Consider the following 18,164-nt stretch of genomic DNA (forward strand, 5'->3'; position numbering starts at 1 on the left):
AAATCAATATCACATCGTACCCTTGAGCTAGAACACCAAACATTGGCATAAGATAGACCAACCACAACTTTGGTGTGAAGAGCATCTTCAAGATCGACAAGGGTGTCTCAGTCCTCTTAGTCCCTACATCAAATTTACATTACAATCTGCAGGCCCTCGGCTATCGCAGCCTCGACTCGACTCCAGGTTCTCGGCCAGCAGCATGGGTCGTATCCTCCAACCGCATTGACGCACGCATATCTCTACCCGCTGTGAATATTTATAAAAAGCAAGCAACAAGGACTAGGGGCATATTGCCCACAAGAGGCTCAGCCGGACGTGTCAATTACTTTGGGAATCCTTGCCTTGGAGCGGCTGTCATGCAATGCAGCAGCCGCAGCGGAGAAACAAAGAAAAAAGCAAACAAAAGCTGAAAGATGCTACTGCATTTTGAGTCTCATTGATAGTCACAAATAGGCACACCCGAGACAAGGCCTTTCTGCCTGACTTTAGGTAATTGTAACGCAAACTTCCACGCTAACATCGATGCACACAAGTCTCTATGACCTAGTTATGTAGTAAAGATCAGGCTCCCGCGCAGACTTTCCATTTGCGCAACTTGGTGAGGGTCGTTACCTTGTATCTTGGCATGATTCAAGAGTCCTAGACAAACCCCAAAGCCTCGGTCACCGACGGGTTGCGGTCGGTTAGCGAACCGCGGGTATGGGATATCCAATAAAGGACCCTGACTATCAAACCTGGATCGTTCTATCCTTCACCGTAAACAGCTGAGCATTGGCTATCCTCGGCGGCGTTGGGTTTCCGTCCGCCCCTCACCTCCGGCACCCGGGCTCGGCATCAAGCCCCCCGTTCCGACTGGCCGGCTTTTACAGTTTTAGAGGCAGACACTGATGAATGTGACAAATTGTGATTCATGAAGCTTCAGTTTGTCAAGGAGAGTAGCACTGAATGTGACAAGTATAGCTCTGTAGATTATCTATGTTACTCGTCTCTGTGCCCTATATGTTAATTTCGGGTACCTTACTTATACGCCGCTTACCGGCTGTTCCACACCGGCCAGCCAGTGACTGCGCCGGCGAATCGATTTCTTCATCTACTAAGTTAGTAGCACCCGGGTCCTCTTTTATTTTCTTTTTGCTTCTGGGTTTTGGTGAAGACTAATTACAGGGCTAGAATTGCGTGTTAGTTGCTCAAGAGATGACTTGAAACATATACATGTATCCGTGCATGTACGGATACGACAGACTATCAGCAAGATGGCAATTGGCATTCTGCACCAAGTACCACCAGAGTTATCCAACATCAGCCCGACGCTGCACCTCGTCGCAACGGTGCTGCAGTCGCACGACACCTAGAGGCCCCTGTCACAGGCGAGGTACGGATCACACGCTGGCTGACTCTACCATTAGCAACACAAAAGAGAGTTTGACATGTCGACGTGTACATCTGTACGCGCAGAGAAGCATCCAACCAGGGCCCCAGACTCTTGCGATTCACAATGCATCGGTCTAAGCCAGGTCTAGGGGTTGAGGTTGTAGGGTGGCTGGTGATTGGGAATACAAATTCGAATGGATGGATCAATGGGGTACTCCGTAGTTTCTGGCGGCTCAGCGGGACCTCTTTAGCTTCATCTTCTCGATCGAGACTATTGCTTGAGGCGCAGGAGGTGAAATTCTCCTTCCATGACCTTTCCTGACCGCTAGAAGTGAATTGAGTCAAGTCGTCGACTGTCCCCCTGGTTTGAATACCTAAAAAAAAATCTGATCTTGATTACAAGGCTTCATCAGTTACAAATAGAAGCATCGTCAGACCAATAGCCAGCGCCCAGTTTCCCCAGAGCGGGTTACTCCCTCCACTAGTAAACCCCGCAGTCAAGAGTTTGACTTTGATTGGGCTCGGATTGGTTTCTGCTAGCGGGTGGTGAAAATGGGAGGCTTGAAACTTCGGTTTGCTGAGGCATAAACGACTGAATAAGAACATCAGCCATATTAGTCTACCAAATCCACCTGGGACTGCTCGAGGTAGATTCTTTCATGATGATCAGCGTGTTGATTGCGCATGTTGTTGGTGACGATGCTGAACCAATTGACTAGACCATCGGATATGTACGATACCCATCCATGTCTAGACTGGTTGAAGGGTTTGACGTTTCATTGCTACCTTACGAAGAGAGACAGGGGAATTGACTGAAAGGATGAAGAGTTACCCACCCTGTGTGGGTTTGCAGCTAATACCTGTATGGTTATTCGATCATCCGCCTGTCAATCCAATCAATGTCCTGTCCTGTTTGTATGTACATACTTACCTACTGTATTGTAGGTAGTTGTTCACGAGATTGCATGTAGCATCATCACCTCGGGTTTCTACATTTGCACATGCCATGGATGCACAAACGAACGAGCCTTGGCTGCCTTTACACCTTGTGATGTAGAATCAAGATTCGTCGTCACTCTATTCCCCTTAAATACAATCCACTTTCTCTGACTGAGAGCTTGTTGTGAACCCACCTTGTTGTTAGGTACTGTACCTACATCAGGTACTTGGCACAGCGAACTTGGTACTTCTGTGATGCCTACCTATAGTAGCACGCATTCGCACTCGATTCCTACAGCAGAAGGTAGGCCTCCAGCTCCTCTCAGCTTAAGGTTAGGTACCTTGGAGCAAGCAAAATCAGCACAGGAACACCCTCACAACACCTGCATCTGCATCTGCAATCCTCCAATTGCCCACTGCCCTGTCTGTGGCGTCTGCTAATCCACCAACCACCAAAACCCACAATGCTACTACCTACAACACCCTGTCGCCTGACCTGACTGGGCTCTTCTAACTGACCTTGAATTGGACCAGTCATTGCTTACAACCTATCCTGCGAATTGCCTCGTTCGACTTCTACCCTCAACGTTGACTCTGTATCCTTTCTTATAATCCCTCTTCAGCCCAATCTATATCGCGATCCCGGCTCCTCCGCACAATCTGCGCTCAACTTTGTCCCCCGCGCCGCGCCTGGTTCGCATGCCTCATCTCTGCACAACGCTACATATACGCTGTCACCACAGCCTGCTTCTACGGTCGCCGACGCCGTGTGAGATCCCACTGTTGCTGTAGTGGCCAATTCTTTCTTAAATTGGTTGGATTTGGTGCTGGTTCTGGGTGCAGCCACTCCTCATGGCCCGCGGGTAGCTGCATCCTATTCTTTCCTCGTCGTCATTCGCATCCTCACAGTCGCCAAATCTCTCACCTCCCGTGTCGCCTTAGACAGCTCCGCCTCTACCGCTGACCGACGACTCTCCTGCATCCAGCGATCATCGATCATCCAAGCTCATCGAATCGGAATTCTACCTCCTCCACCTCCTCCGCCTTCTTCGGTGACAACAATCACAGCCTCACGGCCCCTGCGACCTACTATTGACTCAATATACGTTCCACCAAGACGCCTCTTTGCGTACCATACCTATACACTTGTTGGCTTTCATTGAGTACGCCCCTTCTACGATACGAGCTTGACCGAGCGGTTTCGGTCTTCCAATTAGCCCAGAGACGTGATCATCAAATACACGGCTGCATACAGCCTTCTGGCCTCGTTTGCGCCCAACGCCATAGTCCTACCAGATCTGGGCATTGCAGTTCAGGTTGTTCCTAATCTCACATACATCGCCTACGCAGCACGCGTGAGCGATCCGCGAGGGAGATCAGGGGAAAGATTATCTACGCATCGCCACGCCACCGTGGGGGTTGTTGTCACTCTGAACCGCACTGATTGCAACTTCAATTCGACGGCGTACTTGTCCCTGCCTGGCTGTCCTACCACGGCTTGGATAGGTGTGGTTTCGCAAAGCTGTCTAAAAGGAGGACAAGGTGAAAGAGAGAAACAAAAAAAGGTTTCTGGGATCGGAGCCTGCATATCCGAGCCGCCTTGTGTGCAGTAACCCAAACAAAGTCTCGGGCTGTAATAAGCTGAGAGGAGGATATTCCAGCTGTCGCAAGACCTTGTACTGGTCGCCAGGCCTTGTATATAAAACCTAAGACACCATGCCGCACGAAATGGAGGAGAATAGCACTGAGGTCTCAGATGTCATGTCTGAGAACGAAGACGAGACGGAAACTTTTCTCAGGGAAGAAGACGAGAAGATGACCGACCAGAGCACTACCGAGAGCACCACCGAGGTCAAGAAGAAGTACGACCCAAAAGACCCTATGCGCCCGAGGAGGAAAAAAGCGCGAAGGGCTTGCTTTGCATGCCAAAGAGCTCATCTAACTTGTGGTAAGTGTCCTTGCAACCACCCAATGCTGGCAATTCGCCAATCATCATGATATGAATTCGTTTTCTCCATGTGAAGCTTGGCTCTTTAATCCATCAGTTGTCGGTATCTTCGCTGTTGAACTGTCTTGCGCGCTTCCTTTGTCCATTTCAGTGGGACAAGAGTCATAGTTGAGAGCTTCGTGCTTGACAGCCAAGAAGAGATCTTGAACTGACATCTTTCCAGGAGATGAGAGACCGTGCCAAAGGTGCATCAAGCGCGGCCTCGCTGATGCATGCCAGGATGGTGTGCGCAAGAAGGCTAAATACCTTCATGATGCTCCTCCGGAAGCCCTGCGGCCTGTCCTTGGCCCAAATTACAACCCCAGTCCCAATCCTACTCCCTCAAGGCCCAACGCTCAGCGCCAGAATTCGAATGCCAGTCAGTCAGATAGTATGTCTGCAACTGGCAGCAACTTCTTCTCTCAGGCGAGCACTACGACACTGCCGGTCTTTTCGACCGGGGCGCAGACTCCTGTTGGCATTGATAGTCTACCTTTCAACCCACAAACGTCCCCGACATCCTTCCAGGCTCCCATCAGCAATGCACACGCTCCAATCAACAATATTATACCTACCGCTAATATGGACTTCAACGCCCTATTCGATCCCAGCAACCCTGCTCTGTACAATTTTGACCTCGAAGGTCTGAATTTCGGGAGTCAATACGCCGGCTGGGAGTTTGGCATTCTTAACAAGATGGCCCTTGGAGCCGAGACGCCTCCACGAGAGAACTCCCTGTCGCAGACTCCAACCACCGAGGCCACCTATGCAGCTCTCTTCGGAAATGCAAATGGCAACGGAAACGGCTTTGATCATCCCATGTTAGGGGCCGACTTTTCGGGTATGGACCAAAATAACCAATCTCTATATGCCCAGGGAAACCTCCAGCACGGACTACCCCATGCTTATGCTATTGCAGCCGGGCCTACAAGTCTTGCCAGCCCAAGTACAGATGCGACAGCCAGCCCCCATTCCGTTGCAGGCATGGAAGGCTCACCAGGCCATAATTTTGCTGGAATTCCTACAGTTCCTGGCGCACAACGACACAGACCGAAGAGTACTAAGCCGAATCCCAAATCGTATCTTGGCAAGCGACAAAGAGACTCTGCCGCTATCTACGAAAGTGTAAAAGAGCCGTATCCTTACACAACCGGATTCCACAACATGGTGGCTGTCCTACGAAACCGTCTGCCCGGTAACAAGCTACTACGGATCGCCAAAGCCCTCGGGGAGATTCGACCGTCTTTCATATCGTGTACCAAAGATCTGACTCGCCAGGATCTCATTTTCATGGAGAAGTGCTTTCAAAGAACGTTGGTAGAATATGATGACTTTTTACAGCATTGCTGCGCTCCGACCATTGTCTGTCGAAGATCGGGCGAGGTCGCTGCTGTCAACAAAGAGTTTATCGCGCTGACAGGCTGGACGAAAGAGGTGCTACTCGGAAAAGAGCCAAACCTCAATATCAATACCTACAGCGGGCGTTCGACCAATGGGTCCAACACACCAGACAACAGTGCTCAGGGAGACATGCCAACGCCCCGGCCTCAACGAGCCACCCTTGACATGAGCGGGGGGCGACCTCAGCCTGTTTTCTTGGGCGAGCTGCTGGATGATGACAGTGTGGTTGAGTTTTACCAAGATTTTGCGGAGTTGGCCTTTGAGGACAGTCGCGGCAAGGTACAGAGAAGTTGCCGACTCAACAAGTATCGATCCTCTCAGAGCATGGACATCAAACCCGATCATACTGCTCCGAAGGACGTACAGCCGAGCATCCTCAGTAGCCGAGTCACGCGGATTGACAGCGAGCACGGTATATCGAGGATTGAGAGGGATGGCAAGGTTGAATGCACTTACTGTTGGACGATCAAACGAGACGTCTTTGACATTCCCATGATGATCATAATGAATGTGAGTTCTAGTATCTTTTACCTCAAGACTTCTTCCTCGCTAACTCGGGTGCAGTTTTTACCGCGTTATTTACCGGACCAAGGGCCTCAGCAACTGGCAGTTTAGCTACTTATGACTGTGGGCAAAACTGGAATACGTTCATTCTCCCTTTTTGTCGGGGGTTATTTTCTTTTAAAATAAGACACTAGCCAGGCCTTTAAGGGAGGGCTACCTTGCAAGAGAAGAAAAAGATCCGGAGTACACACTTTTGTGTAGAGGATTAGCTTTGATGCTGCATTGTTTATTGGTAGTGCTCCGAGTCAGGCAGATGGGGGTTTCGCATGATACCCAGGTAGTTAAGCAGATGTGAAATGAAACAAACATGACTTTTTAAAACGATTCCAGCTCTTCTATGTTGCTATCTATCCATAACTCCCGGCCACTTTTTACCATGCTCTATTTCTCGTGGATCTATCCTAGGCATCTCGAAGTAACCACTGGACATCTAATTTGCCCTCAAGATCTTTACCACCAATAACACGTCCCTTTGCAGGAGCCCAGGCCTCTCGAGCCAGACTGTTCTTTGCAACCTCACAATCAAAGTTGATATCTTCAATCAGAGCTTCTAGACTCTTGTAGTCCTTCTCCTCACGGATAAAGCCAAGGATGAGAAGACGCATGGGGACGTCATAGAAGTCTGCGGTGAACTTGTGCAGCACATGAACCTCTGCGCTGCGAACTGTGTTCTTGTAGAAGGGGTTGTACCCGATGGACATCACCATGGGAAAGATGTGGAAAGGTGGATTAGCAGGGGCTTCGGCAGCGAGGAGAGCATCCTCTGTGTCAGACTTGGGAGGTTTGTTGGATGAAGCCGATGGGATGTCTGGGTGTGTTGTGGGCAGAGCGAGAGAGGCATAGCCGAAGTAGACTCCAGAGGAGATGTTGGCGATCCACGGTGTGAGAGCCTCGTCTACAGGGAGGTTGGCAGTTGGGATGCCGAGCTAGGAGGTGTGAGTAAAATAAGAGATGCATGCAAGAAGACGTACCTCTTTGGAGCCGCGGCCGAAACCAGAAATCACCTTGCCTTCCATGTGAAGAGGATAAGGGGCCTCGGGGCCGGAGTCTGGGCCGACGACTGAAGGACGGGAAGACATGATATGTAATCACAAAACGATGATGTGCTCGATAGCGGATATGTGTCACTGGGCTATCAAATTATGAGTATTGCATGTCGATAAGGTATTCTCGTAGGTGAAGCTTACTTGAGTAAATCCAAGTTGAGTTGCGGCAGTAAAAGATGAAGCTTAGGGAATGATTGATTGAGTGAGTGAGTGAGTGAGTGAGTGAGAAGTTGATAGAAGCTGGTGGGGTTATCAGAGTCGAGGAGTGGAGTTGATGATGAGATCCGACGAATGGCGGGGGCGGGGAGAAGCAATGCCGAAGTGCGATGGGTCGGAGGAAAGATCAAGACTTGCTTACTGCCTAGGTAATGTTAGTAGAAGGCCTTTGATAACTGCTAACCTAGGTATATACCAGCTTCAACGTGAACATGTCTTCATGCAGGGGGAAATTACTGCATTTCATGGCCTTGTGAAACGCAACACAAGGGTGTACAGAATCATAGACAGGGTTGGGGCTCTGATGCCAAGAACTAGTGAGATGTGATGGGAGCAATTAATCATATCCAGTATCATATCATAAGCTCATATGTAAGGTACGAGACAAATAAAAGAATGGGATTACTATGTGCTCCTAATGGTAAATTATTTCTCATTTGTGGGCTCCTCTAGTAAATCATCTCCAGCAGGAGTCTTGATGGCTTCAAGATCATCTTGTATTGCGCGATTCTGTCGCAAGAGTGTTTGAGTGTTGCAGAGGGAGTAGAAATTCACCATAAATAACTCTGTTGGTTTTATGCTCTCTATTAATGAGTGTTCAAGGGAGCATGCCATTGAATGGCTGATTGATTCTGACAGTCTGCGAAAATGTTGTGCAAAGGTAGAGAGAGTCGTGACTGCACCACGAGATCATGTCAAGTCACTCTCGCAAAGATTCTACGCAGCAGCCTCTGTCTTCGTCTCCGTGGGAGTCTGGCTACCCGGCCACTCAGTCCTTCCCAGCTTGACGATGTCGCTTCCACCAAGAACCCAATATTTACTCGGCGCCTTTCCCTCACTCGCCAACTGCGCAGCCCTCACGGCCGCCTTCGCAATGACATCAGCATCTTGACCCAAAGTATCTCTGATACCAGTGCTGAGATAGCCAAGACCGTTGACTGCCCCTTGGGCAATACCTTCCACTGTGCGGCTGGCCTCTCGGTGGCCGAGGATCATACCGGGCTTGAGAATCACGGCTTGCTCAAAGTCGAGTTCCTTGACCGCGTCTTCAACCCCGTTCTTCATTTTGGCGTACGGTGAAGATGAGGAGAGCAGGGAACGTGTTCCAGCGCTGGAAATGAAAACGAAGGTTGAGACACCTGCAGCCTTGGATGCCTTTGCGAGTTCGATATTGAGATCATGGTCGATCTTCCACTGGTTGGCGATTCCGCCTGCTTGAGCGCGAGTGGTACCCAGCGCAGAATAAACGACAGAAGGCTTGGGTGTGAGCCCTGTGAGAAGCTCTGCCCATTTGGCAGTATCGGCATCGACTATCGCATTGAGGCGAGGTGATGTCGCCTTGGGAGCGCGTCGAGTGATGGTATGTACAGGGTTGTAGATTTCGGAGGCCAGCAGCGTTGAAAGGATGTTTGAGCCGACCAGGCCAGTCGAGCCGATGATGGCAGCAGAGGGCAGAGACATGGCGATAGGGTAAATTAGTGGTTATGGTAGGGGAAAGGTTTGTACAAGTGTCGAATCGTAAGGATAGCAGCAGATGGAGGTATCAAGATGAGAGAGCAATAGTAGACAGGATACTCAGAAATCTCAGTAGAGAAGCGAAGATAGCGAATCAGTTCAGACTCTAGTTACTGAGTCGGTACCTAGTTGGTTGATCGATTAATAGGTACCTAGGCAGCAAAGACAGACGCAAGTACAGTATATAAAACGTTGAATGGAAAACCTGGGACTGGACGACATGACGACATGGTCCAAGCGGGATGGGATCAGCCACATTAAACCAAGTTGGCATGTGATGATATCTTGATCTATCAAGTCAATTGCTCTACTAGAACAGCCTCAATTCTTCTTCAAACCGACCTGACCTCGCTGTTCTTGAATCCATTGTTTTGTTGACTGATCTTAAGGGCCAAGCTTCTATGTAACGCTGTAAGAACCTAATCGGACAACTAACTTTCTCAGCCCTGCCCTGCCCTCCATTGTATGAATCTGATGGATGTACCCTTCACTTTACTGCACGACTGTGGCGTCCTGCACTCTTCAAAGCAGGGGTCCAGTTCTCCACTCATTTGTTCCCTACCCCACAACTCAAGAGCTCTCTCTCGACTTGCGACATCATCTCTGCCTGGGTCTGACCGTTACACGGTACACCACACCGTCTTGATGCCAGCGCGCCCTCTCTTCTCCCTGCACAATATTCCTACTATCCCTCCTCAATATCTACATCAGCAGCGTACGAACAATAAAAGGCAGTTTTCACAATGGCTACTCAGTACGAAGGTAACATGAAATGACCCCTCCTCAACCCCTCCATTCATCCTATCTTGTAGCTAACTGTCCAAAGTCGAACACAATGTCAAGTTTGCTGAAGGCCGCTCAGGCCGTCGCGTAGACATGTCGTCATTCTTCTCCCTCCTAGATCAGATCGCCGAACCTTCAGGCGACCAGACTCCTCATCACAACCCACACGCCACGCCCACCCCCGTCGACACGGCTGCTCTCTTCCGCCTCCTCCAGGAACAGCTCCACCAGCTACATACAACTGCTCCTACAGACGATAACCGAGACTTTCTAGAGTCTCTGATAATGAATCTCGAAGATGATATAAACGACCCCCCCACTCGCTTGCATGGAGTGTCACAAGAGTTCGTTGATTCAATCGACCGTGTCAACCGCAAAACCCTCAAGAAAGACGACGACTGCGCCATCTGTAAGGTGCCCTATTTAGAAGACGAGTATTGTCTCGTTGTTGAGCTCCCATGTAAAGGAGGTCATCGATTTGATCTTGAGTGCGTCGGGCCTTGGTTACGCAGCAAGGGTACATGTCCCATGTGCCGTCAAGACTTGGGGAAGAAGAAGGAGATTCCTGCCGTGCAGGATGAAGACGATGAGGAGGAGGACGGCGACATGATGTACGCCTAGGCACTGGTGCGTTAGTAGTGATATGCATAGTCTGGCGTCGGGAGTTTGAGCCACTGTGGTCTTGATGTTTTCATGGCATAATGAATGTAAAATTAACAACAGTTGGCTAATGCTATGCTGCCCTTCCCCAGGATCTTGGCAAATTATACGCCACCCAACCATTTGTTCACATCTTCTTGTTGTCCCTGTATTGATGCTTGGAAATCTTTATACTCTTTGCATTTTTGCATCGACTCATTCCGCATGTATTGGCTTTGTACCGAATTCATGTGAATGCCTGCCTTGAATAGTCTATCCTGCAGACTTTTCTGGTCAGGCCTGAGCTCTCCCCACAGCACTTTAAGACTCTGTTTCCAGGATTCCCATCTTTCTCTAGGGAGGATTACGCCCTGCCCGAACCGCCACTGTCCTGATTTCTGTGCCTGTAATATTTCGACATCTCCAATCCGAAAAAATAAGTGCGGACCGGCTTGCATAATCCATTCACAGGCCCCACGAATATAAGCATCAGACATCTGTGGTTCAGGTGGTAATCGATCTTCCAGCGCTTGTTTCATGACGTCGGAGGCAGGAAGGTCATCTAGCGGTATACTTTTGGCAACGAGACGAGCGTAAAACGACTGAAAAGACACCCAGCCCTCGTACGTTCGACGCAGGCGAGTGTCGTTGGGGGGAACTAAGTAACAGTCAGTGGGACTCTCAAGAGGTTTGGACGAAGGGCAAGCTGAGGAACATGCCTTCACAAACTTCAAGAAGAAGCTCTTTCAGGTCTAGTAAGCCGTTCCAGACATATATTCCCTGAGGAACAATTTTGTTTTTGGACAGTTTCCCGAGGGCATCTATCGTGCGTACAAGGAGATCAAGACGTTCATCCCCAACTGTAATCCGTCGAGGAACTTCTAGGAAGACTTTCCAGACTGCAGTCCGGAATGTTTGGTAAAAACCAGAAGATAAGCCATCTTGGGGGCTGAGGTTCAGACGGGCATATTCCTACCATAGCTCGTCCAGTTTATCAGCAAACTTCTGCGCCTTGGCGTCAAGCTGTTGCTCCTCCATAGATTGCTCTGATCCAGTTCCAGACCTACTTGTACTAGATTCCGGTTCCTTTTGGTTATCAGCTTCATCAGCAACTTGATCTTGGGTGCATTCTCCAGTATTCAGAGCTTGGTCGAATTTGTTGACTATGCCGAAGTGCAAGCCGTCCCGTTCGTCATTGGCTACCAATTCTTCTAGGGAGATGTGACATGGTGATGTTTTGAGGGCTTCCATGAAGTTCGTTTGCTCGTTGAATGATGTTTCTGTGATGGATGGTGAATGTTGAGCTTAATTCGAATGCTGTTGAATGGTTGTCAAACATGGAACAATGATGCGAGTTGTGCAAAACAGATGTCATGTTGAGCTTGGTAGGCGAAACAAGCAAGACGAGGTCTGTTAATTGGGTGCTTCCTTCAACATTTGTGCAGTTGCTGGCCCACTACCTTCCTCCTATGCTACCTTAGTAGGTAGTAGGTAGGCACAGGTAAGTTGGTAAGGTTTAGGTAGGTAGTAGTCGTCGTGACTGTCCGTGCTGTCACTAGGTGAGAGTGCTGTAGCATTTCGAAACTGATTCATTCTCCTATCACTTATTGAGGTAAAACTCCACGTTCTTCAAGCGCCGAGGTTGGCGTCATGGGATATTTTCTTCTTCATTATCTAGATATGCAGTTAAGCCTCCAAGCTCTTCTTCTGATGAACGAATAGGTTATACATATGCCACCGTAAGGAGTACACGAGACACAGTTCATAGACACTGTTGACTTCTCGCTTCGTTGTCCCACTTCTTACTTGGCCTTGGGCAGATCTCCCTTCTTGGGCGCACTTCCACTTCCGCTGGGTCCTCCCTTTGAGATCTCTTCTCCAGCACCCTTGGTCTTGATCGTTTTCTCATCACCCATGGGTGTGCTAAGCTCTTGGTTCGCACCACTCGCGTTCAGGGCGTCTTCTCCCTCTCGACCCTTGGATTTGGTCCTCTCCCTGGTCTTGTCGGCAGCTTCCTCGGGCCGTGTCGTGTTAGGGTCAAAGGCGATGTCTGCGTGCTCAGAGGCAACTTGCTCGTCCGTTCCTGACTTTGTGTTCTCATTCACAACTGGGCGCAGAGATTCTCGGTCCTGGTCGTGCTTGTATGGCATCTGCAAGCGTGTTGTTGTGTGAATAGGGCGAATAGTGGTTGCGGTTGTACGGAGGACATTGCGGAAGAGAGACATGGCGAAGGACTTGGGTTCCTGGTGGGAATTGAGCTTAAGATAAGGTTGTAGGTGATCTGTGTAGTCTTCTGAAGCAATTGGAATATGTATTTGACAAGTTCTGGGCTTCCAAAGTAGCTCAAATGGGAGGGATGTTATTTCAACTACGTCATCAAGCATCATACTCTAAGTGATCTCAAGTCGTCATGATTTGTGCTCACTTGGTGGAGGTAGACTAACCTACACCATACCTAGGTCATGGTCGTGTAATAAGAACTGGGGATTTCCTAATCCTCGTGGTTGAAATTTGATACTTAATTGCGAGCAAAGATTTGATGGAGTTGGGGTTGGGTATTCTTCATCGTGGCAATGGCAGGGCTGGAGCAGTCCCTCCAGTAAAGCAGGGTCCTCTATCCACGGTGAGATATGATTTGTTCAGACAATGCAGCAGTAGTCACGGAGTAAATACCTAGAGGTCGAGTCTGCTGCACCCTGTCATATAAGATATCCATCTGATCGGTAGTTGAACGATCATGACTGCCGTCAAGGTAAGATCCATAACGTAAGGATCAGAAGTCAGTTGACTACCGAATTTCGCTTGCACAGAAAACAACAACGAAATAAAGATATCGACTGAAACGAGATCGCCGTCTAACCCCCTTCCACAGAAAGACCGTCTCCTCTGATCAAATAATACGAATATAACTCAGGAAGAAAACTTCTCTCTGTATCGTCTCAGAGTTTCGGCCTATAAATTGACTATTCATACCTGGGCATACAGAAGAAGGAAGATTGTGAGATATCGTCGATAATTAGGCTTGCGTAAACTTGCTCAATTACACGCACCAAGCGCCAAAGACATTTAAATTGACCGTTGCGACTCAGTTGGGTCCTTGTTCCTTCAAATCTAGAACACAAACGTATGATCTTGACAAAGAAAATACCCGCACCGTGGATTCGTAAGGACGAAACTAGACAAGCTAAACACCAAACTGTCGTGAGAAATGCAGACCTTGGCAGGCGGCGTTGCGCCTCAGTTGTTAGACCACCGGAAAATAGGATAAATGAAACCTCGATAGGGAAAGCAGACTCGTGTTAAATGCCATGCAGCCGGAAAAAAGGCATCATGTCGGAGAAGTGATTCTTTGTCTATACCAAGATTCGATATAAAATGCTTCTTGGCCGGCCGCGGCATTGCCCGAGAGGCGTTTTCCAAGCCACTAACGTCTTGGAGCGTTGTTCTAGAACAATTTAATTTTGTTTTCATAGGCAACACTGCGGATACAGAGAAGCCAGTGCCACACGTGGTGTATCAAACGAGGTCCGTTTGCTGAGTTGATGGGATTAAATGTAGTGGAAGTCAAAAGGAGGCAGTTCGAGTTGACGTTTGGAGAAATGCCCGGGGATCAACCCTGCTGAAGGGCTGATAGGAGCGAGGAGTTATCTATCGCCCTAAGCGAGTATCAGCCTCCCCCGTGTTCATGCAGTGGATTTGAAATTACTCCATCTCTAGGTAGGCTTGGACCTGACACCTAGGTATGCAATCATGACAAAGACCTATCGAACTAACAAGAAAGACTTTGAAAACGGCTGCGGCGTTAAAGAATAGGAGGATCAGCAAACATGGGTCGGCATCTGGAACGGTATCAGGGACAGGGGGACCAGACGAACGTCTTCGGCAGCCTTGTGACTGTGATGACGTTCAAACCTAACTTTGCAAGTACCGCCGAGGTTACAGGCCTTGAAACACGGTTGAGGCACCTCCCATCTCTGTGCACCGTAGCACCTATCCGCCCGTTAGCTCCCAGGGGATCTTTTGAATGCTGATGCGGCTGCTCCAAAATGAAATTGGTTGGCTGGCCTGCATCAAAGAGGCGGCGCCGTTGGAAGCTGGAGCAGGGACCCGAGATGGTGGTACAGGTACAACTACATGTTGGTGCTTCTTTGCTTTTTCTTAGGTTGGTGTAATTGGCAGCCCATTGCGTTGTGTCCACCGTCCAATACAATCCAGCACCTTGGCAAGGGACCGGTGTAGGTGAGATATGTGCAATTTGCAGCTACGTTCTGTGATATTGCGATGCTGCAGAGCGCTGTAAAAGCTTCCAGGCAGCTGCATTCAGCTCCCCTATATCAGTGCCTCTCGCCTCTCTGTGAGCAGTGAGTGGGTGAAATATACGTCAATCCTAACATGGCAAACAAAGCCGGTCTATGTGCATCGGAACGCGGCAGGCCAAACTAGCACCGGTTTGGCTGCTTGGTTATTAAGTCATGAGGGACGCCACCATGTCCCTTTACACGACAGGTCACCAGCGGTCGACTACGGGCATCTCCGTCGCTTATCTGCACATGAACGGCGTTTGCAGAATCCGAATTCAACTCATAATAACCGAAGGACTCATGCATATGTAGCGGTACTGGGCCGTCTTGTGTTATTAGCATGTGAGCCGAAAGAAGCCTTCCAGAACGACGTTAGGGTCACACAAACACAAACCAATGGAGGTCTGTTTGTGAAGCAAACATACAGTAGCCGCTCTCGTTCATGCAGGGGCCCGTCCTCCAGATGAGATCTGAGAATGCATCACAATCAAAAGCCCAACGGGCTGGATAGTTGCAGTAGAGTGTTGGAGTAGCTGGTTGGTCGGTCAATAGCAATGTCAAACAACCCTGTCGACCTTGCGACCAACAAAAACTCCACGTCGCCGACTCCATCAATCCCTAACAGAGGAAGTAGTTTGATCGTCGTGTGTCAGCTTCTCCCCTGGTCTTTTCGTACCTGGCCGCCCGTCCGGCCTTTGTCGGGTTTTCTGCTGTTGGTCCCCCCATATTGGTTTATTACGCCACGAAGCATCAAGAGCTCAAACATTGGAGACGATCACTAGTAGCAGAGTGCTATGTATTGAGTCCAGGCGAAAAGGGGAATGCTTCTCCGGCGAACCTAGGCATCCCGTAAATCCGAGGTTGAAATTTGAGCTGAAGCGGAGCAGATCTTTGCTCAGCTGGCCAATTGCAATTACTTCAAAGACCAATACCGTGTCGATATGAGCCATGATCGGAGTTTTGAGTTCTGCAGTGGGAACATTGATTCCGAGGGCTTGAACGTGTGAATGCCATATCCGGCTTCCTCAATAAGCATCAATATCGAACAAGATTAATAAAACAGAACTGGTCAATTGGCCAATTAGCGACAAAGGTCAAGTTGGTTGGTTGCTGAGCACTTGTAAGGCCGCCAAGTCAACATTAGCATATATCGACATGTAGATCTCGAGCACGGCTTCAGTGGGTATTAGGGGACCCTCACACGCCCGGCAGCTGATTCGCCTCGGCGATAAAGGTCAGAAATGGTCTGCATCGTGAAGCACATGTCGAAAGGTACTTGGGATACAACTGACAGCGTGTTTTCGGTCTTGTGTCGACGGGGCACGAAATGGTCTGGTCTTAGTCGAGTTGTCAAGCTGATCAGTGGCTAGACTGGTTTCCGCCACGCGCCGCCTATCCACAAGCACTACCCCTTCGGCCACGCCGAACAAGAGGAGACGTAGGTAATCAGTTGGTCAGTAATGTACTGTACTGTAATGTCATGTTACTGATGAACGTGCAAGGCGGTCGTAAGCGGTAATCGTAGAGAGGGAAGCATGCCGACTGTGTGTGGCTTCCTGAAACAATGAAAATTATATGACTATGAAACTGGGTGTTTCTACTTGTCAAGAGAAAAAAAGGAGATGGACGTGGTGATGATCTTTGGCGGTATAGTGCACCTTTAGCATAGTTACATTGCAGGTCGACGATGCTGCACCTAGGGACGCAGGACGTTTCTCTGCACCCTGGGCTCCTTTTGAACGACAGTGGAACCAGGGTAGGTCGTACCTACAGTCCCCTGTCTTGTTCGACTGGCTCTTTTACAAGAGTCAGGACCCTTGTCATGGTCTGGGGCCAGATGAACGAACTCAACTCTGAGCCAGCTGAGCACGAAAATGGGAATAGCGAGAGAGACGAGCTCACCCATGCAATGTAGTGCAACGACGGCATCTTTGGTGATGTGAGATGGTCAAGATAGAGTTTGTAGAGGGAGGGAAGGAAGGAAGGAAGGCTGTTTGCTTTTACGGGAGTTGTGGAATATCTCAACATGAGACTACTTAGATAGTAGAGATGAACAACTTCAAACATCATCTTCAAGTAGCCTAAGCAGTCTAACTAGTTTGATTTCTCAACATAGATCGTAAAGCAAAGTCATACCATGACATTTCTCTGGTCATTCTTAAATTCTCATGCCATTATATCCCACAAGCCGAGTCAAGCCATTCCATCCCATGCTAACAAACAACCAGACGCTTCTTTCTGGCTGGACTGCCACCGGCCACTATCGTTGGTCGGTTATTTAGCCCACACTTGGTTCTGTGTGCCGTAATGGCAATTGTCGGTTCTGGTACTTTGCAGTACAGGACTCTGTCCTACTAGTCATAGCAAACGTCTGCAAGTCAGTAGTTGTGTAATACCTCCTAGCACTTGAAGGCATCCATCCACCAAGTCGAGGTCGAATCCTCCGTCTTACACCAGGCGACAGGAATTCCTCTTCTGGAGTCAACTCGACGCCATCTGTTGATAAGCTAGCATCTTGGCTTGGAAACCCCCCCTGTTCCCCCGTTGATAAACCAGATATATGTCAAGAGTTAGGCAGAGCTAATGTCTGACAAGCGAGCAGAAAAACGAAAATCACTGCTCTTCTGGACGTGGCTTTCTGACCTCTTTCGTGCTGTTGCTCCGGCTCTTAGCTTTCTCATTATTCTGGACCCCTGCCAACGGATGCAGTTGTCCGTGCTCTCTTACATTGGATTGCAAGGGAACTAGAGATACATACAGACAACAGACCACTTGAGTTTGCAAGAAGGACGGAATTAAATAGGCACAGACCATGAATCACTCTGGGCCGCGTCGAATTGCACTCCCGTTTCTAAGGAGTTGAATGAAGCATGTACTGGTACGGCTCGTCAGGGACGGGAGCCGACATGTACGCCCTGAAAGCTCAGAGTGGCATCACTAGTTGATTAGTTCTTTGTTTGACGGTGTGGCTCTCCTGTGATGTTTCCGTGTCTGCAGTAGGAAATCCTTATTGATTCGACAACCTGTAGATTAATGTGCAGCATCTGGTCAACACCTTTCAAACACAGGGACCCCCCTCTCCCTTTTAGCACAGCTGGCCGCTACCGCTACCGCTACCGTGACCTACCTGTACTGGGCTACGGCACCTTGATTAATAGGTACTGACTCCTCCTACCTAAACTTAGTACCGAGACCTTCGATTTCCATTTGTTCCATTGACTCTTCTTCTTCGTCTCTCTGGAATACATCCACTCAACCATACCTTCTCTCAAACTTGTACTTAGTCAAAGGCCTTTACCGCTAGGTACCTCACCTTATCGCCATTTATTGCCCATATTAGACCATTTCCCTTCCGCTATTGCCGTACTGTTCTCCATCTTGTATTTTCACCAACAGTAC

General features: G+C 49.1%; 5 protein-coding genes across 5 annotated transcripts; 2 read left to right on the plus strand and 3 right to left on the minus strand.

Moving 5' to 3' along the window:
- Window positions 1-4,029: 4,029 nt before the first annotated feature.
- Window positions 4,030-6,316, plus strand: FMAN_09142 (uncharacterized protein; the record flags this gene model as incomplete). Its single annotated transcript, XM_041829948.1, has 3 exons — window positions 4,030-4,261; window positions 4,485-6,211; window positions 6,266-6,316. 3 exons carry the CDS (start codon window positions 4,030-4,032, stop codon window positions 6,314-6,316), a joined length of 2,010 nt encoding a protein of 669 aa, XP_041680661.1.
- A 350-nt stretch (window positions 6,317-6,666) lies between these two features.
- FMAN_09143 (uncharacterized protein) lies at window positions 6,667-7,344 on the minus strand (the record flags this gene model as incomplete). Its single annotated transcript, XM_041829949.1, has 2 exons — window positions 6,667-7,191; window positions 7,237-7,344. 2 exons carry the CDS (start codon window positions 7,342-7,344, stop codon window positions 6,667-6,669), a joined length of 633 nt encoding a protein of 210 aa, XP_041680662.1.
- Window positions 7,345-8,244: 900 nt separating this feature from the next.
- FMAN_09144 (uncharacterized protein) lies at window positions 8,245-8,988 on the minus strand (the record flags this gene model as incomplete). The annotated part of the gene is made up of 1 exon (XM_041829950.1): window positions 8,245-8,988. One exon carries the CDS (start codon window positions 8,986-8,988, stop codon window positions 8,245-8,247), a length of 744 nt encoding a protein of 247 aa, XP_041680663.1.
- Window positions 8,989-9,785: 797 nt separating this feature from the next.
- On the plus strand, window positions 9,786-10,446 carry FMAN_09145 (uncharacterized protein; the record flags this gene model as incomplete). The annotated part of the gene is made up of 2 exons (XM_041829951.1): window positions 9,786-9,804; window positions 9,869-10,446. The coding sequence occupies 2 exons, from the start codon at window positions 9,786-9,788 to the stop codon at window positions 10,444-10,446; spliced, it is 597 nt and encodes a 198-aa protein (XP_041680664.1).
- Window positions 10,447-12,266: 1,820 nt separating this feature from the next.
- FMAN_09146 (uncharacterized protein) lies at window positions 12,267-12,689 on the minus strand (the record flags this gene model as incomplete). The annotated part of the gene is made up of 1 exon (XM_041829954.1): window positions 12,267-12,689. One exon carries the CDS (start codon window positions 12,687-12,689, stop codon window positions 12,267-12,269), a length of 423 nt encoding a protein of 140 aa, XP_041680665.1.
- Between the last annotated feature and the right edge of the window lie 5,475 nt (window positions 12,690-18,164).

This window comes from Fusarium mangiferae, assembly GCF_900044065.1.
Source record: "Fusarium mangiferae strain MRC7560 genome assembly, contig: FMAN_scaffold004, whole genome shotgun sequence".
Classification (NCBI taxonomy): domain Eukaryota; kingdom Fungi; phylum Ascomycota; class Sordariomycetes; order Hypocreales; family Nectriaceae; genus Fusarium; species Fusarium mangiferae.